A 27129-nucleotide genomic window follows, 5' to 3' on the forward strand; every position below is an offset into this window, starting at 1 on the left:
CGCCGAGAAATATCGAAAAGAAATATCCAAATGAAATGTCGACGATCTCTGTTCACGTTAACGTAACCGTTGATAGCTTCGCGAAAACAATTTCACCGCGCGATTATTTTATTCCTCGCGTACGTGACGAAGACGCATTCCGGAATGTTTAGTTTTTCGTTCCACTCGGTTGTTGGGAAAATATTTAGTCCGGACGGAAATCTTCGGCGGAAATCTGCGATCGTTAGACTTTCGCTGAGCTGCGAAAGATTCGCTTTCAAAGATCCGCGTACTGTTTGCGAGCCGAGAAAGATGAAGAAAGAACCAGTCGCTTCCTACTCGAAAGTGCTTCGCCGACATGCATAAGCGACCTGCCTTAATGCAACGTGCATATGTAATAGCGATTAGTGCGTGCCGGGGTACAATGACTCGGTAAACGGCGAACTGCACGCAACCGATGCATGCGTCTTCTCGAACGTACGCGTCGCGTGACAGCATATATTAAAATAAAAACATTATACTGGTGTGTATTTTCTCGTATTTACGATATGGCACCAGCAAACCCGACAGCAATAAAAAACGTAGATATATCGCGTTTTAAGGTAAAGATCTATACGAGTTGAGAATCCTTGAAATCATAAAAATCTTATTTATATTAAAAAAATTTTTCAAGTTTATATAATTATTGATATCTAGTAATTTTATTTTATTTTATCTCGTCTTATCACAAATAGCGTCGATAACGTACGATCGGATCGTTATGAAACACTACCTTCAGCTGTATACGAAATCTAATTTATATATATCAAGATTCCGTAATGCTTTAATCATGACATTTTTGTGAACGATTGTTATTGTGTAACGGTTCTACGCTTTTCGCGGTTATTATTATTAGAAAAGCGGAAGAAACTCATCCGCGTGAATTAATTTCACTCTAACGGTTGAAAGAACATCCTTTCGCATTTCAACGTAGTACAATCGAAGCAGCGTGCATGTGGGCTGTATTGTACTCCTGGCCGTATTGTTCGTCTGATGCACGAATAACTAAACACAACAGACTATTCAATTACATTATGCATTTCTAATATCATTCTCTGCGCACATCCGAACCAACGCAATGTAAGGGATAATAATTTTGAAAGGTATTTGTCTTACATTGTTTAATTTTTATTTATTCTACTTTATCAATCATATAAAACAGAGCTATCGATTTTACGATTTACAATTATTCCGATATTTCGCAGACAGATATTTACAGATACTCGTTTTGACCGACTTTTTACTCTTCAGCAATCTGCGATCAGCTTTTATTTGATAATGATCCAATACGAATGGTCTTTAAAATATCTTGGGGTGACTTACTTTATTATTGACTCTCGCTCGGTGACTTATCTTATGTTGGTCAGTATCTCGTCGACTCTTTTAGAAATCCAGAGAATATTAAATTGTGATGTTTTGAAGGAGTCGTGTCTAAGAAAGAGAACCTAGATCAGAAATCTTATTTGAAATTTTACATATACACATATAAGTGTAGCAAATAACAAATTTATAAATTTTTAGTCGATAGCCAAAAATTGAACTTTCGGTTTTCGTCGATATATCTTCAAGTCTTCATTCGAATATAAAGAAATGCTTCATATTAAAGTTTTTATGATAAAAAACATGTTTATTTAATAAAACTAGTAATATTTTTAAAACCCTATCTCTTATATAAAAGAATATCTTATGATCCCTTATATATCAGACTCTGTATGATGTAATTTTTATAATTTTAAACAAAAAATGTTTTATAAAAGATAATTTTCAGATGTTTTGAAAACGTTTTTTAAAACGTAGAAAAATATCAAAGATGTCTGATTTGAAACATTTCTTAGATACATCGTACGAAATAATTTCTTACAGTCAGTCGGTTTGCAAATACCATCAAGAAGTAAGTTACTGACTAGAGACATGGCAGAAATCTGTTGTATCAGTAACTAATAAGTAAATTAGCAACTGCTAACAATGTTAATTCTTATTTGCCTATAGAGGGTAATGAAGGTTCGTCAGATTAGAAAAAACAACTTTATTTGTTAAAAATTATTTACATGATAATTATTAGTAAAATACAATGCAGATAATCACAGTTTCAATGGTTTAATATAAACGCAAGAACGAATGTTCGTGCAATGTCACAACGAATACTGATGAAACTGATATTTGTCACGAGCTAATCAGTTGACTTTCTTGGGATTGCGCATCTTCGGTTATTTTTTTCCTTCTTTTTCAAGATTTTCATGTGTTTTGCGCCTTTCAAGTGAGCCTGCCATTGATGCTCTTCGATAAATACTCTCTCACATACCTAATCAACAAAAGAGATCTTTTATTTTGGGATATAGAAGCATTTGACACAATTTTATTGAAAAGATATTGACAAAGCTTGAATCGCATAAGTCAATTTTCGATTATCCACAACTTAACATAAATTTAAATAATTAAATCTTTATACTATTTGCGCAATGTATAATGTGTTGAGTGTAAAATAAAGCAAAACAGTTTCATGAAGCTAATATTATAAAAGTATCACGTTTAAACAATTATATATAATGTATATAAGATTTTATTTCGATCACATCAGAGTAATCGATCAGGGTCACTTCTTTATTAATTACCTTGCAATAGTTACATATATTTGTACTACTATCGGTGGTCTTTTGGTTCTCGAAATTCTCGTTTAGTGGTCGCTGTTCGGGTTTTGCGCCGTGTAATATTGCGGAAATGATTGCTGCCGCAGGTTCTAAGACGCGACTGTCCCAATTTGTCACGTCGGTGCAATCTAAAGAATAAACAGGGGGAACCTCGAAAAAAGCAAAGCGGTCGTATGATTTATACTTTACTCAATTTAGTTACTTATGTATTCCGTGGGGAAAAAATAATTTACGCGGCGAAGATTGATTTATTTCAATCAAATTGCTAGTTACAATATAAACAAGTATATCGTTAATGATGAGGCGAGGTAAATTAATTACCTGTCGATCACCACGCCGAATCAGTCTGTTCATCACCCATTTATCTTGCCTCTTTGCGTATCTCCTAGTGACGAGTTTTAAATCATCGATTCCTTGTTGCAGTAATTTTTTCCCCTGTATAAATTTAGTCAGATATCGATCTCTCACTTAACAATTGATGTTACATGTCTCAAACGTATAACAGAGATTTTTGCACAATAATACAATTCTTTTCTGTTCTTCGCGCGCAACTTTACTTGTATTAATAATTTTACCATGTGAAGTCGAGTAATAAAAAAAATTGTGCGTTAAAATTTCATATAAAAAATATTATTAAATAAAATATCATTTGCGTCACACGTTCAAGATGTAAAATAGTAATTTGTCTGCTGTTCTTATTCAACTTTCGCTGAAATGCGATATATCTTTCTCCTTCTCCCGTTCGTCCCTTTTTCATCTCTTTTCTTATAATTGCACCAGAGGTACAATTTCGTCGAGCCGTCGGGATCGATAGCTTTTGATAACTCTTGCGAATGGTTTTTGTCGCGATATTAAAATCGGAGAATTTCGTAAAAATCCATTGTACAACCGTGAGAGTACTGTGCAACGAAAGGAGTAAAAACGACGAGAGAAGAACCGCAGACGGAGATACCGCGATACGATCGCGAGGTAGACTACGTTGCCAGTCGCGCGGTGCATTTTAACGGCAGAAAAATAACCGGGGTACCAGCTGCTGAGGCGAACGGCAATCGCGGCTACGCAGACGTATAGCTCGTATCGATGAACCATCTCATGCTCGTTGCTTACCTTCTCGCTTGCGCGTTCCTCCTCGGATAGTATAAGGTAAGCGTGAAACTCCTTGAAACCAATGCTCTGGAAGATGCCTTTCGTGTAATCGGGTGACCTGGAATGTAAACATTCTCTCTTGGATCGCGCGTTCGCCGGTCTTTCCTTCCCCGTCCCTTCAACAGGGAATTCTCGAACTCCCCCTCTCCCTCCCCCCTCTCTCTCTTTCGCCCGCTTGTCCGTCTTGCTGAAAGTGTCGCTTATGATCGATTAACCGAGATCCCCGGACCCTCAACCAGGATGTTTGCACCTGGTGTACCGAATGCGATCGTGCAATCAGAGAAATTGAGCGCGACTTTTTTGTCGATCTTTGAACGCGGACGGCCTTTTAAATTTCGGTCGTGCTTAAAGTCCATTTAAGAGATATATTTACGGTTTAATTTCGGCGAAATATGTAAAGCGCTTATAAGCTATAAAAGAGAGAAAGAGAGAGAGAGAGAGAGAGAGGGAGGAAACAGATTATATTTAATAACAATGTACCGCAAAATAAAATTATGTTGGAGCAACGTATGGATATTTTACATCATATATAACAATCGTTTCAAGTAAAAAAAAAACCGAAGTCCGACACCAGTGAAATCAATCAGCGAGCAATGTAAATTTAGTCAAAATAACAAAAAACTAAAATTATTTAATTATTTTCATGCATAATTACATTCAATGATACTATAGAATTCTTTTTCAGACATATAACATTACAAGTTTTAATGAAATGTATTTGAAAAGTTGCGCTTGCAAATTAAAGAAAAGAAAAAAGTATAACAGTCTGTCTGAGTCTAAAATTAATTGCAGAATTACTCGGTTTGCAGAATTACAACGAGATAAACTATATATCGCTCCGATAACGTTAAATGGAGAATTTTAAGCTTCTTAGGATTTCGATAGCGTAACGAATTGCGTAACGCCCACGCGTCGCATATAGCAGAGGAAGTGCAAAGATAACGCTGATAAGGATTTTTATTTGCAGACATGGTCATCATATATTGCAATTATGTATAATTTAAAGTATAATATCATTCAAAGTTTCCGTGCGTAACTGTATGCGTTTGCGTTAAGTAAAGTTTGATTAAAAATTGCCCACTAAAAGAATCGGCATTGAAGCAAGATATGAATTAATCGGGCGAAGCGCTCGCGCGATGTCATTGGGTTGAAAAAGTGACAGCAAAAGCTTACCGTCTACTACTAGCATCAGGGTACGATTTTTATTTTATTTTCTTATCGTATAACGTTATAGAGTCATCTTAAAATAAAGTCTGATTCTGAAAAGATGCCGATCTCCCGTCATTCAGTGACAAGCTCGTTACTAAAAATTCGTTGTTAATTAACGTCGTGTTAATTACAAAAAAAAATTCCGAGTTGACGCAAGTTTAACATAGATAAACGTTGCTGGTTGATTTACCGTCCATTCAAACGCATCCCAGCTCAGGGACTGGCAATATGGGTGCGTACGCTTCGATTTCGTGCGAATCTTATCACACGCGTCCGATTAGCAATCGCGAGACGACCTCGCTCGACGTAACGCCGACTTACATACGGCGGGAAAAAGCCGGCGCTATCGCAGGCACGACTCACTGATTTCGCACATGTGTCAATGCCAAATGCATGTTGGCGCGCAGGAATCGGATCCACGGCCCCGCGCGTCGCGCGCGTGAGTTTTGTTTCGAATGCAAATTCTCAAGCATCGGGATGTCGATCCCGCAAGACGATGCAAATAAAGGATAAGTCAAGTCTGAGATAATTTATTCCTTTCGAACATTAAATACCGATATTTCTTTTGACTGTCTCCTATTGACACAGCATATTCGCAGCTTCTATATTTGTACTCTTTCTGTAGTTAGCAATTCATATACGCAAACTTGCTTCGTGATAACAAGTTTTAAACTTTCCGCGAATTTTTAATAATCTCATTCATTTTCATAACAACGTAAGTAATAAATTCGCTGAAAGTATGAAAATAATCGTATAAAAATAAAAAAAAGACAAGTAAAAATAAGAATAAGCATATAAAATAACACGATTTGATAGTTAATGAAATATCGAGTTTTCCGTTCAACATTTTTATCATGATATTATCAATTACCATGTATTAATTTGTTATTGAATATTCTCAGTCTTTTCATGATATAATTGGTACATAAATACGTTATCGGAGAAAGTAGCATTATTCATTTCAAGATTTTAACGTTATTTATAAGATCTCGGTTCAGCCAAAAAAATAATAGGCTGGCTTTCCTATTCGTAAGTAACTGTCAGCATTTCTGCTCGAAACGAATATAATAATGATAATAATAAAGCATTGATAATAGCCATGATATTTAACGACGGAGACCATGGTCCGCAACTGGTAGCAGCAATGATAGCGCACTTGTGCGTCAGTAACAGTACTAGAGCTTGTGATTAAGATAACGACAGAGTGTCAGCAATCAGCGTCGCGCGAATACGTAACCGCTCTTAAAATATTTTTACAACTTGTTGCCAGGCAGCCATTACACGCCGCACGTCGCACGTCGCGCGGTATTACATTTTCTCCACCGCGTAATGTAGAGTTAACGCGGATTACCGCGAGAAGGAGAGAGATAATCGGCCGCTATTGCCAGAATTTATGGTCTTCGTGAAACGGTAGCACGCTATCTTTCCTCCTGTGCGCACATTTCTGCTCATTTGACATCTACCGCGACCAAAGCGGTTGAAAGCAAGTGACAATGTGTCGTGAACAAAAAAAGCTCTCAGGTTATTTTAATCTTTTGCGAAAATCGTTTAATGTATGCGCATGAACGTGCAGATGAAAGTCGGCGATACTATAAAAATCTGTCAAACTTTCACCGATAGATTTTTTTAATTGAGGAGTTCAACCGAGAAAGAATTAAAACATTGCAATGGTTATGCAACTTGCTAATCGAACATTGTGCAGTCTCTATCTTGCAAATTATTTCTCGAAGAATCTTCTTTATAATATATTTTTTATATCTTTTATCTGTCCAATTTGTTGAATTTGTTTCTTCAAATGTTTTAATATATACGGGTGCAAATTTTGCAATAAAACCAATAATCGATAGGAATAAGATAAAGATTTCCACGCGCTTGTCGTAGTGTGGCGTATTTAACAATCTTCCAATTTTTCAATCCAAGGTTGAAAGATTTACATTGATGCCTCGCGACAATCACTTCTCGATAATAAGATTATGTATGTTACATTGCACGCGATTGCACGATTAATGGATCATTGCGATTTAATAGAGCGTAATATAATGGCGTTTAATTTTTTTAACATACGATCGACATCCAATAAAATCGTCCATCCTTATTCTAATCGCTTCTTTCACGATTGCAATCAACCAATCACTTGAACAAAACGTGCTGCTCATCTCGTTTGCGGAACTGCGCGAATTAAAAAAATCTAATCTTATTCTAATCTTCGATCGCCGTTTATCCGTTGAGCGTACCTTTGTTGATATAATTGAAATTAATTAGGTATCTATAGCAAATTTATGTGCGATCAAATCGCAGAGCAGTTATAATTACCGTAAAAAGTATAGTCTTTTTGATAGAGATGTTAAAGTAAAAGAAATATATCTATAGTATAAATTGGTAGTGATTGACAGGATAATCAGTGATATATCATGATAAGTCCACGTGCCATTTTCATCGGAATGTTATCTAACCTGTCAAGAGTATATACCGTAATTGACAGACGTAATTAAATCTATAATATGCGCAGGAAACGTTTAATTTCCATTTACGTGAATGACAAACTCAATTTTGATTATTACTCGTAATTTATCGAAGAGATCGAGAGATGCTCTCTATATAATTTAACAACTATGCGAAATATTATCTAACTTCTGCAAATATTATTTTTGCATCGATAAAATATCAATGGTATATTGCAGAATATAAATATTTCTCAGGATATCCGTCCGCTTTTGGTAAGATATATGTCAACTTCATGGCTAAAGTAAATAGTATTTATCAGTGAAGCTCTGACCGCGCGCGAATATCTAAAATATACCTGAGTTTCCAATAATGATGCGTAATGTCGATAAAACGGGCGAAATGCTGTTTCATATTTGAGTTGCGCTTATTTCATGTTTCAGTTCAATCGATATCGGTCAATAATTCATTGTAAAGGGCATAAGATTAAGCTAATATTAAAAGATTAAAATCGATTAGAAATCGATCAATTATACATCTATCCTATCTTGTTACAAATCGAAGATTTATCTATTCACACACACACACATATAGGATTTATCTATTCCCTCTAGTAATGTTACCGCACTTATCATTAATGATATTTCTAAACTAGATTTATATAGTGTAATATATATGATAAAGTGCGATAAGATGTTCGTCTGTATTTACTTTACGAAATTGTGTCAACAATTCACTTTATCATAAAAATATTGCCATTATTACGTTGCAACAAATATTGATATCCTATATATTCGGTAATTAAATGACCCGAACGAAAACCACCACGACATTCCTCCTGCATGTAATTTTGTATTATTCATGAGTGAGAGAGAAAAAGGAATTAATAGGCATATAATGTGTGAATGCATCAGGAACTCATTTCTTCCTACATGATAACATATACATTGGAATTATATATTTCTCGTACACTATGCAATGTGTCATATTTTAAAAATCTCGACATGCATTTATTATTTTTCATTATCTTTATATAATTATCATCAACGTAAGGGCAGTTATTTAAATTTTTATTAATTTATTATTCCGAAAAGCTTTTAAGTCAATTGACAATCGTGTCGATATTTTCGGCCTTTAATCGGCCCTCTTTTCGAACTCTTCCCTCGATTCAGCTCAACACCAGCTTCGCCAACGTTGTAAGCGGGGGTAGCCGGTTAATAAAATTAATAATTAACGATAATGGTCGAGCGATATATTATAAGCATCGATCGCGGCAAGGCATACCCGTACCGATAAGAATTTATCCACCAGCTGGGAAAATCGAGCGATATCGAGTCGTGAGCGGGCGAACAGACGCGGAGAGAAATTGCGAGGGACGAGAGAACCGTACACAGCTGTGACGAACTAGACGAGAAAACGTGTTCGTAGTTGAGACTGATTGAACCCACCTATATCTACGCTATATATATATATCGCCTGGTTCTGTATCTAATCTATATACATTGACTGACTCTGCCTACAATAAGAAGACCGATAAGAGGAACGTCGCACGCCGCGAACGCGATCGACCGCGCCTTCCAGCGGGAAAGAACCGCGAAGAGATTCGTTCCGATGCTCGTCTCGCATGACTCCTCCCGGTCATACCGGTTCGAAGAACCACGGCCAACTTTATTAACAGTGGAAAAAAAAACAAAGAAAAATGACGTCTCGCGTGATAGGGTTTGAATGCAGCCAAATGTAAATGCGAAAAATGAACAACTAAACCACAAGTTTTATTTCTAACTCGACTACGGGTGGCGTGTGCATAAAATGTGTTTTATTTTGCAGTATAATGTCCATTCGTGATTAGGTTTAATATATTCTACGTGTACTCTACGGGTTTATATATCACACTTACCGAGTACAGCGACAACACTTTGCTGTCAAACGCGCGCGACGATATCAATTAATCGTCTAATTAATTCTACTACCGGGAAGGAAAACTGCTGTTGCAGCGGTTGCTCTGATATGGCTGATACCTTCTTGTCCATGCTATTTCGCTACTTTTTTTTCGTTACGATGCTATCTGCGCCGCGCAGATCACGATGCTATTTCGCAACCTGCAAATCGGAGACAGCTCGAGGCTGGCCGCTCATCCGTGCGTGTACGCGAATGAGATACAAGCGAATGTGGTCCGGCAATAAACGCGAGCGTGACCGATGCCCCTCTATTTGCATTGCACGACTTTCCCGCTATAACAAAGATCTCGGTGAACGAAGAGAGCGCCGGATTGGCGTAAAGCTGTCGCCTGTCAGGTATAGAAATGGCCGGACAACGAATTCGCGAGTGATCATCGATTGTTGATTTATTTCGAGAGTAGCGTGAATATTTGGAAGCAGGGAGCCATAAAATATAATTACGCGAAAGGAGGAATAACTTGGCGTGAGAATCGAGAAAATTTCTGCAACGCTGTTTTGCAAGCAGCAGCGAGAATTAAACGACAGTAATCCGTAACAATCGCTTAATCTACTCTTACATTAAATGGTAAACTAGAATATGTGATCATACTTTCGAGAGCCACTTCTATATAAGAACTGTATTACGCATTATTGCGATTCCTAGGAAGATCATTTTTAGGATATACATTTTATTTAGCTATTATTAATGGATTATATTTAGGGCATAAATTAAAACTCGATTCTGTTCTATATATCAGAAGTTGATTTCATTTGCGAACTAATATTCGAAAATCTTGTTAAAATATGTAAATAGGTCGCAAATCAATATTCTCTCTATTCTACCTAAATTCATCGTGTTTCAAACACAGAACTGGGCTAATTACAAATTAATTTCATCCGCTACATCAATTTCGGAACATTCTAAGATGAGGAACGAATTAAGAACGATCAATCAACAGTCGCACAGTCGACAAACTTCGCGGATATTATCGCGTGCTAATAACAATGGGTTTCTTTCGCGTTTATCTTCCTCGCGAGGGCAGCGCGCGAACGATAAGCAAAATATTTCGCGGCGGCCATCGGATTCTCGCGGAATTCGATGACGCGGTGTAAATACCTATAATCGGATCTTTCTCTCTCTCGCGGCGTGGAACACGGCAAGTAAACCGAAGATTGCGGCCCGCGACCGACCGCAGAGTTCGTGATTTAATGTGTTGCTTTGCTCGCGTGCGAGCAACTTTAAACTACTCCGTTAAGTATAACAAAACTTAACGAGTAACTTGTGTGTGTAAAATGTACAACGTACAACGCTTCGTTTTTTTTGCGTAATATTAATTAACGCTGCTGCATAGATAAAGCATTCGTGAGAAACTTTCCAACGTTGTTAAATAACAATTATATATTGATATTAAATTGGCAATCAAATATCAACCTAATTAAATCACTTTGTGAGAAACCTTTCTCTTTTATTACATAAATGTCGTTATATCTTCTAGATAAAAGTTATTAAGAAACAGGATGTGGAAGATTTAACTTGTATTTCATGTAAGAAGCATCACACAAAAATGTGCTATATACGTTGGGCAAAAATGTGCAGTATATGTATAATGTGACACGATGCGCAAAGTGGTAACTTTACACTGTCGCGCGATACGCGTTACTTCCCATTCCTTTCTAGGAAAAGACAACGGCAGGTTCCGTTCGTGCAAGTTCGTCAAGTATGCGAGCTGGATTAAATAATCGTAATGGAAATCACGAATCACTTCCTCTCTGAGAGAGTTTACGTCTCTCGGCCGGTTCAGGTCGATCGAAAAAATTTTCGCGCTTCTAGTTTGTATTCCGTATCCTATTCTGCATTCGTGTGTTACGGCGTTTATTTTTGCAAACGCCTGTGCAAACAATTTTAAGTCCGCTGGACCATAAAAATACCGCACAACTTTTTGCGCGTTCCGCGAATAGTTACACGTAAACTCGAAGTTAACTAATGTCTTTTCTGATCGCTCGCGATTTCTTACCGACTTCTGGCTTGCGGTCAAGGAAGTTCGCCGATTTTCTTCCGCGACTGAACTTCTGCCACGCTATTATTTATCACCCGTGGCGCACTGCTACGAAAGATCGCGATAAAAGAAAATAATTAGTTTCCACAGACCGCACTTTCTTCGCAGTTCCTCTCCCGAGCCGAGCTGTCCGTAATCAAAGCGCGCGATATTTTCTCTATGCTCCCCGTACTACTCGTTGTACTTTCTCGTGATTTACTACCTGTCACGTCTGATCAATAATCTCGTTCGTAATAAAATAATTTACAATTACCGCTATTATCTATACGCTCTATCGCCCGCATCATTTATCTCTGCAATCGATATAGTTCTGTGTTCTCCGTACTCCGAATATATCCATCACACTCGTGATTAACTTGAATTGAATCACTTGAACTGCCCGCTTCGCGAACACAATGTTTAATTTTGGTATTCTCGACTCTCTCTCGCTCGTCTCACGTGAGCTAAACTGTAATTTTTCCGCCAAACACACTCACCCGTGAGTCGAGTTCGATCGCGTATTTACCTTTGAGTTAGTCACGCGTTTGTACACAAGAAGTACGCGCGTCCTAACATCAGTCGTATCGCTAATTGCGTCTTTCAATTACCACGGTTCGTCGAGTAATTAGCATTCCACGCTATGGTGTACTCGCGCTTCCGAGACGGCGAAAACCCGGAGTCAGTTCAGCTTATGGGAAACCGGCGTCTCAGCCATTTAACCACCTTCCTTCTCTGTGAAGGACCAGGGGACTAGAGGCGGGGAAAAAGAAAGACGGCAGCTCATTAGACGGTAATTAATTTTCGGCTCGTCGCTACGCGCACGTAATCGCGCGCCCATACTTTTCCTCGTGGTTGGTTACTTCCTTTATTTTCGCGCCGACATCCGGCCGCATTACGCCCGCGACTTCCGGAAGCGAGGAAAGCGAGGTGGGACGCCTAAGAGGGGGCCCCATTCACTAAACATGTCTGCATTAACGGCAATACGAGTCGCCAAGCCACATGTCTCGACAGCATGCATCTATACATGCGAATTCAACGACACGCGTGTGCATTCGTCAAGATGCATCCGCGATAAAAATAAAAAAATTGGTTTTTTCAATCTTTAACTATAACAAACAGCGAGAAAAGCTAATGTCGCTAAAGAATGCGTAGCGTTGATTCCGTTTCCAAAACAAATTGCAAGATACAAAGTATCTTTTCACGATGTCAGCTACTTCATTAGGATTTTTGTTGATACTTGAATATATTACTTATATGTATATGCATTGCGACGTATTTCGATATAGACTTTCTTCGAGATATATATTGAGTTAACTATATTAATAATTGAAATAGAAATGTACTTTAACGTAATTTAAAATCTTAAAGCATTTAGCCATTAATAATTTTTTCTCATTCGTGCTTTATTGATTCGTGCAAATCGATTATATTCTGGGTTTTTTGCTATTTAACATTACAAAGAAGTAAGTCTCTGACTTCTGATGATTTGACTCATGTACATTACATATGCATAAGAAGAATATGCGGGGTATCCCAGACTACTAATTAATCTTTTCATTTATAGATTTTTTTATCAATTCAAAGTTTGCTCGTTTAATAAAACATTCTGTTATTGTCTTTTCTCGTTTGCTAATTAATATTTAAGTATTAGCTTATAATCAATTAGTTTCAAGTAAATAATGTAGAATCTTTATTCAATAATTAATATATATCATATAAATTCTACTTTAACAAAAGTAGAATTTATTTTATTACCAAGATCTATGGTGTAAAGTAATAAAACTTGCGTGCAGGAGTAAAAATTATCTGCATATAAATCGCGGCACGAAATTACATTTAGGGCGTTGTGAAGGAATTTTATCGATATCTTTAAAACCAAAAAAGACGTTCGAAATTATCTCGGATGATAAATGGCACATTAAGACGGACAAAATCGAGATGTGCATCGAGAGATTTTATACATATATTGCGAGGAATCACATAAGCGCTACAACTTTGTATATTGATCCACTCGCTATCCTTGACGCATTTCCATTTACATTCTCCGCTTGCAATAAGGAAACTTTTAATGTATCCGCAAAGTTTCTTCAGAAAAGACATGTTAATTAGGACATTGATTGGAATCAGTGAAATCCTGCATCAACTCACGTACTTCGAGCGCAGCATTAATAAATCGTTATTTAATCGTCGACTGTAGGATTTCCATCACAAATTCGACACGCATGTTATTTATATGATACCCACTTTTATAAAATGTCTGGTTTGTTATAATAAGTATCTAGTAAGAAAAAAGATGGATTATAAATTAAATTCTCAACTAAAAAAATTCTATAAACATGCTCTCTGATTATGAAATATCAGCTTTAAATGTCGATTTAAATATTAAACATGACCGAAAATTGAGAGAATTAAGCGGGAAAGGAGAGAGAAAAACGACAGGCGAGCAAATCCTTGAACTTGTATCGAATTCCGCGTGATGCAACAGTATGCTAAGAGGTGCACTCACGTGTTGGACTTAATCCGTTGTTCGTTGTATCCGCGATGAAAGTCAAGTAGTTCCTGGACCAAACCGGCCTCCAACATGCCGTCGACCCTGTCGTTCAGTCTTTTGTCGAGGACCTTCTGCAAGAAATTTCGAAGAAAGGCGAGGATCCCTTATTAATTAAGCATGACGACATCGACATATATTGCCCGTTAAGAAACCGTTCGGCTCGAGCGTAGCGGTTCTCGAGACTCCGGGCATTAAATAGTCTATCGTATACGACAGTGCAAAATTTTTTTTTTACAATCCGCCCGAACTAAATTTATAATAAATAAACGTTTTAACGATCGGCTTTACTGCGCTAGGAATCTAGGCGAACCACGAAGAACAGCGATAACATCGCCATGGTACATCCGATATGAAGTCTTTTTTTTTTTAAGCTATAATCAGATTGAACATTATGACAAAAGTGAGCTTCAAAATTTACTATTCGAAATAAACTAGTGAAAATACTGCATCGTAACTAGATCACTGAAACACAAAAATGTTCTGGTATTCGTAGAACGCCTACCGTTCTACGATCGATACAGATAAGACAATCGTATCGATCACTATCCCTCGTTAAGCTTACGATCCTATAAAGAAAAAAAAACGAGACGATATGTAAACTCAATACCAAGGACGGTCCTTGCTATCGATTAACTGTTCAACGACACCGGGAATAACGCGACCGTTCGATCCGTTAGGAAGAAAAAAGTCCACGGTGGCCTTGGTAGCTATCCAAGGTGTTTTGCAATTGTTCCTCTTCTACATGACCTCGCTAATGGCGAAAGCGCGTTAGAAGGTGACGTGTCCTCAAGCCGGCTAACGTGTGGGATTACCGACAGACCGTACGTGTCGCTCTCGGTGTCGCTGGTTTTCGAGCAGTTTTGAACGCGGGCGATACATTAATCTGACGAACGTAATTCACGAAGAAATAGACTTTGTACTTCATCAGCGGTATACGTATTCACGATGCATAGAATATCGTTGAAAGCCATCTTGTATAGGTAACGACACCTGTGCTGCGCTCAAAAGGGCGAAAGCGTTGTTAATATATATAATCGCGTGGTTCATTTCGTGTATAATCGAGTAAATAAACTCCTTTCAGATTTACGAGATGGTTCGGCGCGAGTCAAGATGCACGACGATGCAGTTAAACGCACGCACGCGACAGCACATAAAATTCAATGTCAAATGCGGTGGTCCGGTTCTGCGGTTTAATTATCTAACATACCATAAAAGATTGGAAGAGATGAAAGCGTGTAATATGTAATATGAATCAAAGAGTTGCATTAATCGCGCGAACGCCGAGTTCTTATTACGCGCACCACAATCGCGGAGGCACGAGAAGTTTAATAATAAAAGTGTTGCTTCCAATTTTAATTTCCTGTTCTTGTAGATTTTCGCGGTGCTGAAAGACCTTGGTCAATGCCCGAGTCGAGGCCGGGCAAGTATCCTACAGAGCGTAAAATTTAAATTAATTAAATTCAGCTTTTAGCAATCCTTACTAATGATAAAGTAATACTGATAAACGCTAATAAATAATAATAAGTGCTCGCGGGCCGAGCAGTATTAAATAATGTGGAAACAGTGAGATATATAGAATGCCTGCTATAGTCGCGTCGCGGTAACGCATAACGCAAAGAGTCGAAACAGACTCGCTTGTCGTTGCTGACATAATTTCAAATGCTCGTAATTAAGTACGCGCTTGGCGAGCAGCTCCGATCGCGATATCGCTCGAGCCGCGAGTTTGAGCTCTGATCGACCGTTCAAAATTAGAACCGCGCGCGTATTAGAAAGTAACCGGATGGCGAAGGTTTGGTTAAAGATATCACCGACGACAAACAAAGAATATAGAGAGAGTGTGCATGTCTAAGGACTTTGCTTTGCGCCATCGTGCCTTGTTAGACAAACAGGTATAATATTAGGAAGAGTTTCTCGCGCGAAGTCTTCGAGGATATTTGGACCTTTCCTTTCGGTGCCCGTCTTCGGAACGCGTCTTGCGAAATATACCTTAAAGAAAATTTAATGTATGCCCTGTCAAGTGGTAAAAATTATCGCCTTATTGGGATAATTAGGATATTGGAGTAACATACACACACAAATAAAACAGTGATCTCTATATACATCTAACCGTTTATTATAGATTTGTTAGATAAGTATACGTTCGTAGATAAAAAATTGTAATGCTAGTGAAAGTTTGTAAAGCTCTACGTCAGGAAAAAGCCATGTTAATTAATTATTATCACGGGTAATAAAAATAATTGCATGCCTTTAGGACTTTCCGCAACTCCAGATTTTAACTCATTATTGGCGGCATCGCCGTCTGTGTTTTCTCGCTGTCGTTTTTATTTAGACACATATACGAATCGTCGATTGTGCGAGAAAATGGAATAGTCTTTGTTAACACTGAAGACGCGCCGTTAATGCTAGAGCCACGATCGTTGTTCTCACGGTCGTTCACGGTTAAAACGCGACCTCCGCAACCCGTTTCGGCTGTATGTTCATTTTAAATCCCATTTAAATGTCGGAGCCTCGCGCCCTACACACACGCCCACACACGTACGTATGCACGCACGCATGCACGCACGTACGCACGTGGCGCACACTCACACGCGTACGTACACGGCTCTCCTCTTCTCGTTTCATTCATGCGCGCCGCGACAGCGCTCGAACGCGGCTGTCGATGACGCAAGTTGATGGCCAAAGTCAGTATTTGATGACCACACGGTACATACGCCACTATGTGGCCAAACTACATTCCACGTGTGCCCGCGTGCGTGTCCCGCGTGTGCGCTCACGCACGCACTATGACAGATTTTACGGCCGGCACGAGTGGCATTGGGATGGGCATGTATGTGTGTGTCAAATTTGACATCTATCTTTTCCACGTCGAATGTGAAGTAAGAGGTACGATTGTCTGGCATTTATAATCGTTGACAGCATTTTCAATTTCAATAACGCGAGTACAAAGCGGAGAAAATTGACGACAGTTAAAAATACTTACTTTTTCCTTCAACAAAAAATCTGACTTATATTGTTGGGTAGATTTATTTCCATATGTAGGTTCAAGATATGAAAATTCACAAGACTTACTTTAGAGATATAATATTTTATAAAATTAAAATACATACCTTTAAATTTACTCTTTCACATGTTACGATAATAAAAAGTTATATAGAGAAAATTTAGTGATGTCCGATTAAAAAGTTTTTTGTTTTCCTAAATTTCAAAAAAAAAAAAAATGTAACGTTTATATAAACTGATATACGCGAATATTCAAGCCAGAGTCCAAAGTCTAAGTCCGATCCAGTGAGAGTCTCGTAGGTTTGCGAGCTAACAAGGATGCAAACAAAAAAATTATTCAATAGTCCAGGGAGGTGCGGGACGTTCCGCAAATAGCACGGCAAATCCACTTGCGCCACGGATCGCTTCGCGCTTTTGCGTCGCGGCCTTCACCGAAATCAATGATCCCGTCTGGAGGTGAAAAAGTCAAAGGCCCGGGCTCCGCCGGCCGGATTCGGTAACCGCGTGCATACGAACGTCGGGCCTAGGCCGTCCGTCGCCGTGGCCGTGTGGGCGGCGCTACCAGGAATACGCGATTAGATCACACGGATAAGACACGATTCGCCGTTCGCGGCGAAAACGAAACGGCGCGGCGACGCGCACGTTCGGGCGCGAATTCCGCGACGTTGATGCAACGTCCAAGTTCCGGAGGACGACCGGCATTAATCCTCGAAGAGATCTCCTTCAGTTGCCCCAGACAAGGCAAAGGATAACGATATGCATTGTCATACCGTTGAGATACAGATAAAGCATCGATCATCTCGTCTCATGTATATTATAGCATCTTCGTGTTTACCCGTCGTCAACGTTACAATGTATGTTTATTCATTCGATTCGATCTTTTTTTTGTGTAATCTGATCGTTTCTTATGATGCAAACCAATATTAATTTCAATTCATATGTCGTTTCTTATTACCACGACGTGATTTCCAGTGTAAAAGGTTATATTCTGACCAGTTACATCCTTTGGGATTTCACAACCAAATAAGTATTCTATTTTATAGGTGAACTTGCGAAGAATTTGAAGATGGTTTCCGGCAAAAGCCATTGACCAGCTCGTTTCCCTCGATTTTTTACAGCAGATAATACCTTTTCTGGAAATCGTATAATATGGCACGCAAATGTAACAGAATTTGTAGTTCTTTTTTTTTCACAATATGTTACGAACCACGAAGGAAGAAAGGGAAAAAGACAAAGAAACTCGTTCTGTAATTTGGACAAATGATTTTCGTGGAAAATCGAGCACGCCCATGGCATCGCAACCACGCTTTCGTGCGAATCTGGTCGTTTACGTCAATTTTTCGGGTCCGCAAGAAAAAACCGCTGCGAGGAGAAACGAAATAAAAGACCGTCGCGTCGGTACAAAAAAGCGGCGTAAGTATGTCGAGAACACGAGATCTGTTGGTATATTCATCTATTTCTCTTGAGATTTAATAAATAGGAGTTTTTAAACTTTTATGCCAAAAAGAAACAATAGAGATTAGATTATATATAGGTTGCGACTGAAATCATAACAACTACAATGTCAGAATAAAAAAGAATATACACATAAGTCGATAAATAAAAATAAAAAAACGACACTTCAATTCCATTTCTAATCAAATTAAGACAAAACTTCCGAAAACGTCCATGTTCAGATTTAGGTCAAACTTTGTGAACAGGTTCCTTTTAGATAAAAAAAACATACCAAAAAAATTTTTTGCGACTCCAAAGTTTAGCAACTTTTTAAATATTTTTTCGAATTAACTCAGTATATTACGAGCTAACTAACTCCAGTATATTACAAACCAAAACAGCTTTCAAGTAATGTAAACTACCATAAAGTCATACCCGTCAAAGTCATAACATAAACATCATTGGCAAAACTTCAGAAAATCAGAAACGTTGTAAACCCATGTGACAACTCGTCTCGCGTGAAAAGTGTATGCGTGAAGGCAGTAGGTTCCGCCCCCCCCCCCACGCTGCGGGGAGCTCTACTACTTTTAAACTAGACACATAGTGTGCCTTACAAAGTACATGCGTGAACTTTTCACGCGTGGAAAGTTGTAAACCCATGTGGCATCTCGTTTCGCGTAGAAAGTTTATGCGCGGAGGCAGCAAGTTAAAAATGTTAAAAAAGTTGCTAAACTTTAGAATCGCAAAAAATTCTTTTGGTATATGTATTTTTTATCTAAAAGAAACCTATTCACAAAGTTTCACCTAAATCGGAGCATGGACGTTTTCGGAAGAACAGCCAAAATTAAATAGGGTACAAGTATTTCGGACATCTCTAATATTATAATACTAAAAAAGGTGCCAATTCCACATTTCACACAATTTGTCTACAGCTTATGTCTGACAAACTTTCCATAACAACGATAAAATTATGATGAATATGACACAGTTTCAAATATCTCATAAAATCCGAGAAAGTCGATTTGCAAGTAAAAGAACATAAAAAGAAATCAAATGTGTAAATCTTCAATCATATGATAGATATCTCCGTTAATGAGACGCGAATGGATCCTTAATAGTACATATATTAAGACGAGGGAAGAGTTAAGAGGCGACTATATAAGAAGTTTGAGGCATTTTTACCAGTCATGCTATTCGATACGTAAAATTATAGTTGTAACCAGTTCGCTATCGCGGTTATAAAATAGACAATATCGAATATAAAGTTCTCAGAAGAAGAGAGAAAATAAATTCTATTTCATAATCCTTATCGTTGTCTCAAAAAGAGAAATCTTGCTACCTGTTACAATTCTTCTATTTACCTTTGTTTCGAAGATAATTTTGGATAAATGTTATATTCAGTTCAGATGAAATCTTACATGCTCGTGAAACGAAATTGAAATAATTACAGAAATATCGAAAGAGTAGGCAAAGCAAGTTAAATAAAAATCATAGTATATGTTAAGTTTTAAATTGTTTTAAAATCTTGTATATACAAGCATCTTTCTTATTTTATATAATTTTTACTCATCTCTAGTTCTCACTGAGGATGGCGCACATTTGTCTTTTTTCTTTTTTTCGGCAACTCTCAATTCAGATCCGCTGGGCATAATTTCTCGATCGAAGGGGCCCGGGCGGCACGATAGAGAAAGAACGAGGGGGCAGAGAGAAGCCGTCATATGTACATGTGTGTCTGAATATACAATATATAATATGTATGTGTGAGTGTGTGACCCAAGGCATTAACAAGACAAGGGGACGAACACGAAAGGGTTCTAGTCTATACCATCAAACCATGATTCTAAGAAGAACGAGAAAATTATTCGTTATCGAGGAACATTATATACAATAATATTGAAGCTTCAATATCGTATTGTTAACAAAAATACTTTCATACAAAAATCGCAAATTAAATTCATTAAAACCAATATAGTGCAATGCGTGAACTCCTACTACCGTCCTTTTTATAATCGTTTTTTATGTGAATCGAGAAAGAAAGTTAATTAGCCACGAGTGCCGGTAGCAATTACCCGGTCGACTAACGGAGTAACCGATAATTAGAAACAAAAATATTACAAAACAATCTAATAAATAGCTGGTTCACGTTGTCGATAAGGACGACTGGATATACTGGAGAATTTATGAGGTTGGTAGGTAAAATAATCTTTGTTAGATCTTAGTGAAACGTGCAGGATACGTGCGCAGCTCCCGATTAGGTCCGATTAGGTCTGTGACGTTCGGGTTCGTTTCCTTAGATTACGCCGCGCCGCGCCGCGGCCTTCTTAGATCATTTTCGTGGAGAGGATAAGAGAAGAAATACGCAGCGAGAGTATACGTGCGAAGGCGTTATCGTGCACACTCAATTACAGGGGAATCCTATCCTTATGCGATCCTATCCCGCGATAAGTGGCAAAATCCATTACAGTTGCTCGCGCGCGCGCAAATCCGCGCGGCGCGTCTCGCGCAAATCGCACATAAATTTCCAACGTGATATACGGAGTTAATGACGCGACGTTAGTGACTTCATTCGTTCGTGGCATTCGGCGGGACGAGCTTTACTCGTGCTGCGAGAGCCATTTAATTTTATCACGTTTCGCCATACCGGACGACGGCGAAGGAACGTGGTTCACGCCCGTCTTCCACTCGGCAATCGAAACGCTTTTATTTGCCGAATGCTTTCAACGCGGCGATCCGACGTTGTACCTCCTAGATCATAGGTCTCTCGAATTCCAGATAAAATAAAGTTTTTGTGATGAGTAGTCGAATCACGATATTATTCCAAATATTTATGAATCAGTCCTCTTGATCCTATTTATCTGTGATTTTTCTGTGAATTTAAGATAAAAGAATTTAAGATGCGATGTGATAGAATAACTATTAATATGTAAATATAGAACAATATATTTCATCATTTTTCCATGTAATACCTCTACGCATTCGTGATGTCAACTTATCTATCGCTTTTTATAAATATAAAAAGGAAAGTTCAATGTGTGTGTATACAATTAAATAATCGTTTCCTTCGTTTTTCAACTTTAAATATTTCTATTATATATTAATCTGACATTTGTGAAAACATTTAATATGGAAAGAATGTAATAAAGTAATTTATCTGTAATACGATAGAGCTGAAAAGAATTAAAAAGTTTGTAAACCTGAATTAAATAGGAAGCTGTTGTCGTACCCATCTGTCTCTCAAAATATCATTTAAAAAATTCTATATTCGATTAAGTCAGGAAACTTCCGTGTCGTCCTGAGACAACTTTATTGCATGAAAAGCCGCTGGATTAAAAGATCATCATTTTAATGCCGTTAGGGACTTTTGGGAATTTAGCGAACAAAACGGAAATAGTCGACGTTAGGGTCGAGAGGTAATTTTCGACGAGAACTCTTAACGAATTTAACGTCTGGAAGGTAGTATTCCTGTCACTCGGCGATAATCCTTCCCCGCGGCTTCCGCTGGCTGTATCATCACGGGTGCGTACGAACGGCGGTCGTAACGGCGCGTCGCGCCGTCATCATTCGCTCGCCTCATCCTTATTGCGAATTCAACCGAACAAAAGAAACAACGGCCTCCTGATATTTTCGTTCTTCTTCGCTCCGCCGTTCGCGGCTGCATTCAACGTTGCGCTTCGGGTCGAGTTGCCGGAAATGCCGTGCGTGCCGCGGCGTCTAAAACCAACGTAGTCAGATCCGCATGCGAGACGCGACCGATAAAAAGATGGGGAATGAGAGATCGAGACAGAAAAAGCTGACGCCGGTTCCGAATCGCGCCTGTGGCCTCGGGGAAAGTTTCGTTCAATTCCTCTCTCCCAGGGAGAGCGATTTCTGATCCCATATACCCCATGTGACACGTATCCCTCGAGCCCAAAGAAAAAACAGTGATTGACTCGCTGATATTAAAACGAAGGGTAGTCGACTATCAGTTTACCGACAATAAAATGAAAATAAATGTAATTTATATAAGATAAGAATATGTATCGGCGAGACAAATGCTTTTGACAACCGAAGAAATGCCGATAAAAAATATAATTTTAATAACTACAGTCCTACATTATCTATTTAAGAAAACAGTGTTAATAAAATGTACACGTTTAAGAATGTAAATAACTTATCTATTAGTTTTTAATCAACGAAAATATTTTGTTATATTATTAAAAATACGATATCAATATTTGCGACAAAATACAATTATTTGGACACATATTTGATAAATTTCCGAAGGTACATAATATTTTGCAGTCGCTTGAATTCCTCCTGACTCGTCCAAATTTTATGAGCAAATGGGTTCGTAACTGAGTAACGACAATAGCGATCGTAGCCCTTATAATTGCTTTATTAATAGTCCACTGACTCGTGATGTTAACAGCACATTCACAACGCGACATCGTGGGAGGCTTATCTAATTTTAAAAGACGCTCCGCGCGTTGAAAATTTCAGACGTCGCTCCGGCGATTGTCGACAGATCTTCGACCATCGAAAGCTGAGTTCAAAAATCGCGCACTTGTATTATTGCAAAAATATCTATCATTAAAATGCTTGAAGATAATCGTAATTTTTGGAGAATTTCTAAAAAATTTTAATATTCTTTGAAATTTGAATAAAATTCATAGTTACTCGTAGAAAAGATCAAAGATAAAAAAGTACTTGGTGTTTAAAAAACAATGTACATATAATGTCTATAATACTAAGTATTTAAAGTATATATATATATATATATATATATATATATAAAAAGTATATATAAAGTATATATAAAGTATTATATGTATATATATAAAGTATATATATATATATATCTATCTTTATTTCTTTTCCTTAAAATGATAATTTATTTTTCATAATCAATTTTGCATTCAGTGCAATTTTAGATAAATTTTAGATAATAATTATATTAATTATTATTATACAATTTTTATTCACGGACAAAAAGAAAAATCATGATAATTAAGTAATGACGTAAACCATTCTCTTTCTCAAATGCTCCCAAAAGTAATCTAACAGTTCGGAAAATAAATACTTGGGACAAAAGGAGAATGCCACTTTCCCTCCCGTCGAACGTGTTTGCTTTGCACGGAAGACTTTGATTTCGCGGCCGACTGACTTAACGGGTTTCCCTATATCGACAGCTTCCCGGATTCTGAGGTATAGATTGGAGGCACGAGCGGCGCGACTTCCGGGATGATTTTCACGAAACCGAGATAAGAGAGGCAGACTCCATCCGTCTGGTCCAAAAGGCCAGAGAGTGATGCATTCTGCAAGTTTCCTTTGAAAAGTGACTCGAGGAAACTCGACCGTAAGAAAGCGATAATGCATCTCTCACAAGCGCACTTCACGTCCGGAATGATTCAAATGGTAAATTGAAAAGGCGATTGCGATGCCTTTGATATACATTGATCGTTCGCTTCAACAAGATTTCTGATTTTACCTTCTACAGCATAACATTGGAAAAATAGTAACATCCATAATTAAAAAATTAAAAGTTATTTATTTACCATATGGCCTTTTTCGAGTTCTACACGCATAACAAATGACATTCTGAATGAAAAAGAATATCTTACACACACCGTTACTCCTAATTTCATTATTCCGAGATTTATGACAGTCAGATCCTCTTTTTATAACCCGAGTCCTTCAATTTTGCTGGGCTGAAAAGGATTAAAAACGGCCATGCTCTGACTCAACGTGTTCCCTAACGTAAGCGCCACGAAGGTCAGAAGTTACGACCGGAGTCTGTGAAATGGCGCGCGGATGCGAGCAATAAATTCTTAAGGACTATCCCGCTGAGAGGAGCAACATTATGGTTGGCCATTGTGATTGCCATTTATACCACTTTTCTTCGATTTTATTGCTGAAAGCCGAAGAAAGCCGAAAAATTACGATGCCAGTCGCGCTTACGCATCCATCAAATCGGAAGCGGCAAACTTTTATCAATAAACACACTGTATTAATAGGTATAATATATATTTTGTAATAATATAATATATACATGTATATTGTATATACATATAGTTTCTTTTTTAGATATTTTATTTGGAGTAATGAAAATAATATTAAAAAGTAACTCTATATCGTCATTATTTTAGCTTTTATTGTCTATCGTAATAAAATTATTATCTAGAAACAAAACGTGAAAATGACAAATAATCACGCGCGCTATACGAAGAAGGAAAAAACCTACTTGCATAAAATGCAAGAAATAACGTTTTACCGGATAACCTTCGCCTTTCTTTGTTATACTGAACCGAGAATAAGTCCCTGACTTTTAACTATATATCTACACTTTATTGTCAGCAATAAAAGATATTGGATGAGAGACATTTAAGTCAATTCGCGTAAACGAACATCTTATTTCCGCATTTGAAAACAAAATATGCTCTATTTATATAATTAATGCTATATCCATTTATTAGGTCCGATAAGCGATACCAAATATATTTGCCATTATATACAATAACTTTCCTTTTGTCCATTTTAAAAATAACATACCCGTCGTATATTTTATATTCTTATTTCGTCTCCAATTTCTATATTTCATCTCGATAAAAATGTAAAATCGTTTAATCATCCACATCAAGGCCGATCGACCGTCTTCTCTTTTTTCGTCGCGATGTACAACATATATATCGGCGGGACACGTCACCGTTTTTGCGAGACACACAGTACGACTATCGGCTATCATACAGGAAGGCGCAAACGTATTCGCCGCCGTACTCCGAAGCCGTCCGGCCAGTCGGTCGGTGGTCGGTCGGTCGGTCGGTGGCAGGAAATGACGACACATCCTCGGGTCGCGTAAGCTCCTCGTACATATAGACGACCTAACAGCTGCCGTCCAAGTGACACTCCCCGGGCGCTTTAAAAGTCGCAGGCCGATCGCACGCATACACCGCGCAAGAAGAAATTGCAACACGGAGGATAAGACCGGGGAAGAAGACGAAAGGGTTGGAGGGGGGAATGGGGGGAAAAGGGGAAGGGAATGGAAGAAAGAAACAACACTCGGCCAGATGCGCGGCACATTTTAATTAACGTCCAGACATCCTCCGAGACGGATGACCCCGAACTCAGGGCCATTCGATGACCCTTTTCCCATCGCGGTGCGTCCTCTGGATAACAGGAAGCGCGCCTCTCTCCTCATTCTCCTCGCCTGGACACGCGAAATGATCTTCCTTATACAGACGTGGTATGGATGGGCACGTATGGCATTTCTCGAGAAGATATAATTTGACACGGGTTCTACAATTCGCATAAAGCCCATAAATTCTTTACTGTGCAATGTATATATTGCACTACACGCGAAATGGAGCATGTTTAACAAATGTTTCACATATACGATTCTTTATAAGGCTCGATAATACTTTCTGTCCTCAAATATCGAGATGTAATGCAAATTTCGATAAAGAAAATCGGTACAAAAAGCTCACTGGTTACCACAAGGTCTTTAAATTCTTCTAACTGATAAAGCGAAACATATTAAATTCGAACGAAATCGTAGAAATATCGTGATAAATTTGTGAACGAAACTGTATTATTGCCAATCTTTTCAGCAGAAGACAGAATCTCCCAGATATCGATATGTTATATATTTTTCGCGCGATATTTCCGTCTCTTGGAAACCACAAAATTCCGGAAGCATCTCATGTGAGATATTACATTACATAACGTGATATAACGTAAATGGATTTTATCGCGCCGGTCTGTGTAACCTGGGACAACAAACATCACGAAGGACTGAGCTAGTCTTGTCAGTCGATAGCCGCGGAGAATCGATCGTCTATCTCTTCTTGGAACGTTCCACCGAAATAAATACACATTCGATAAGCTTCACTGCATCTAATTTTTATCACACTAACATATTTTAAATTATGATAATCTGTACGTGCGTCATATACATATATCATAAGTAAATCTTTTATTATATCGATAATTATCAAAATTACTACATTTTTATCTTCTTCAAATAGATTTCTCAGAGTATTTCGATTATTTATCAATAATTTCTACGTAACTTTATAAAATTTTATATCACATAAGTAATATATGATTAAAATATAAAAACATTTTTATTAAGAAATTAAAGATTTTATATATCTGATCTCACTTGTATGTTAAACGTTTGTTGAAGCAGCAAAGAGAAGGTTCTTAAAATACTAAAAGAGGAGGTTTGTAAATCCAAGGATCTCTATTATACAGATCGATATTCTACGAAGCTTTACTTTCGGACGATCTTTCCAGTTCCAGTAGCGCCGAGAACGGAATCGCTGAACGCGGTTGAGGTCGCGCGATTCATTCAACTTTCTATCGAGCGCCGAGCGACGCGGATGCGCGTCGATGAGGCTGCATACGTCGTCGTATAGTTGCACGCGCGGGATTACGTTGCCGGCGAGTCATTCATAAAAATAACACGGCCGGTGCACTCTACTACGAGAGACCGCCCTCGGCGTACGTACGGGCGCGTTACACGCGTAACGCGAGACCGGGGAATGCATGCGCACACGTAAGTACGCACGCGAGGCTATACGTACCGAGGTGGATAACTCGAGCTAGTAAGGGGCCGTAGAAAGTAGCTATACGAATAACCGACTCAGGCGAATTTTACGCTCGTCGCACACGACGCCTTCGGCCGTCTCGGATGTTATTTTTCAACGCGCGTACGCTCACCTCACGTCGAT

The 27129-nt window shown here is 38.2% G+C and overlaps 1 protein-coding gene across 3 annotated transcripts in view; it reads right to left on the reverse strand.

Annotated features, from left to right (window-relative positions):
• Positions 1 to 2029: 2029 nt before the first annotated feature.
• LOC143898160 (tRNA dimethylallyltransferase) overlaps positions 2030 to 27129 on the reverse strand; it is a 70934-nt gene continuing 45834 nt past the window's right edge. The window contains exons 5-9 of one of the 3 annotated variants that reach the window (XM_077407445.1): positions 13943 to 14058; positions 3774 to 3870; positions 2988 to 3101; positions 2631 to 2816; positions 2030 to 2320 (exon numbers count right to left, since the gene is read on the reverse strand). In XM_077407445.1, coding sequence (XP_077263571.1) covers positions 2189 to 2320; positions 2631 to 2816; positions 2988 to 3101; positions 3774 to 3870; positions 13943 to 14058 — 645 coding nt within the window. In that variant the 3' untranslated portion in view covers positions 2030 to 2188. The remainder of the gene's footprint in view (positions 2321 to 2630; positions 2817 to 2987; positions 3102 to 3773; positions 3871 to 13942; positions 14059 to 27129) is intronic. The other 2 variants (XM_077407447.1, XM_077407448.1) reach the window with 2 other exon arrangements.

The sequence above is a fragment of the Temnothorax americanus genome, unplaced genomic scaffold (genome assembly GCF_048541705.1).
Source record: "Temnothorax americanus isolate GAGA-0224 unplaced genomic scaffold, ASM4854170v1 Scaffold22, whole genome shotgun sequence".
NCBI classification, from domain to species: Eukaryota; Metazoa; Arthropoda; class Insecta; order Hymenoptera; family Formicidae; genus Temnothorax; species Temnothorax americanus.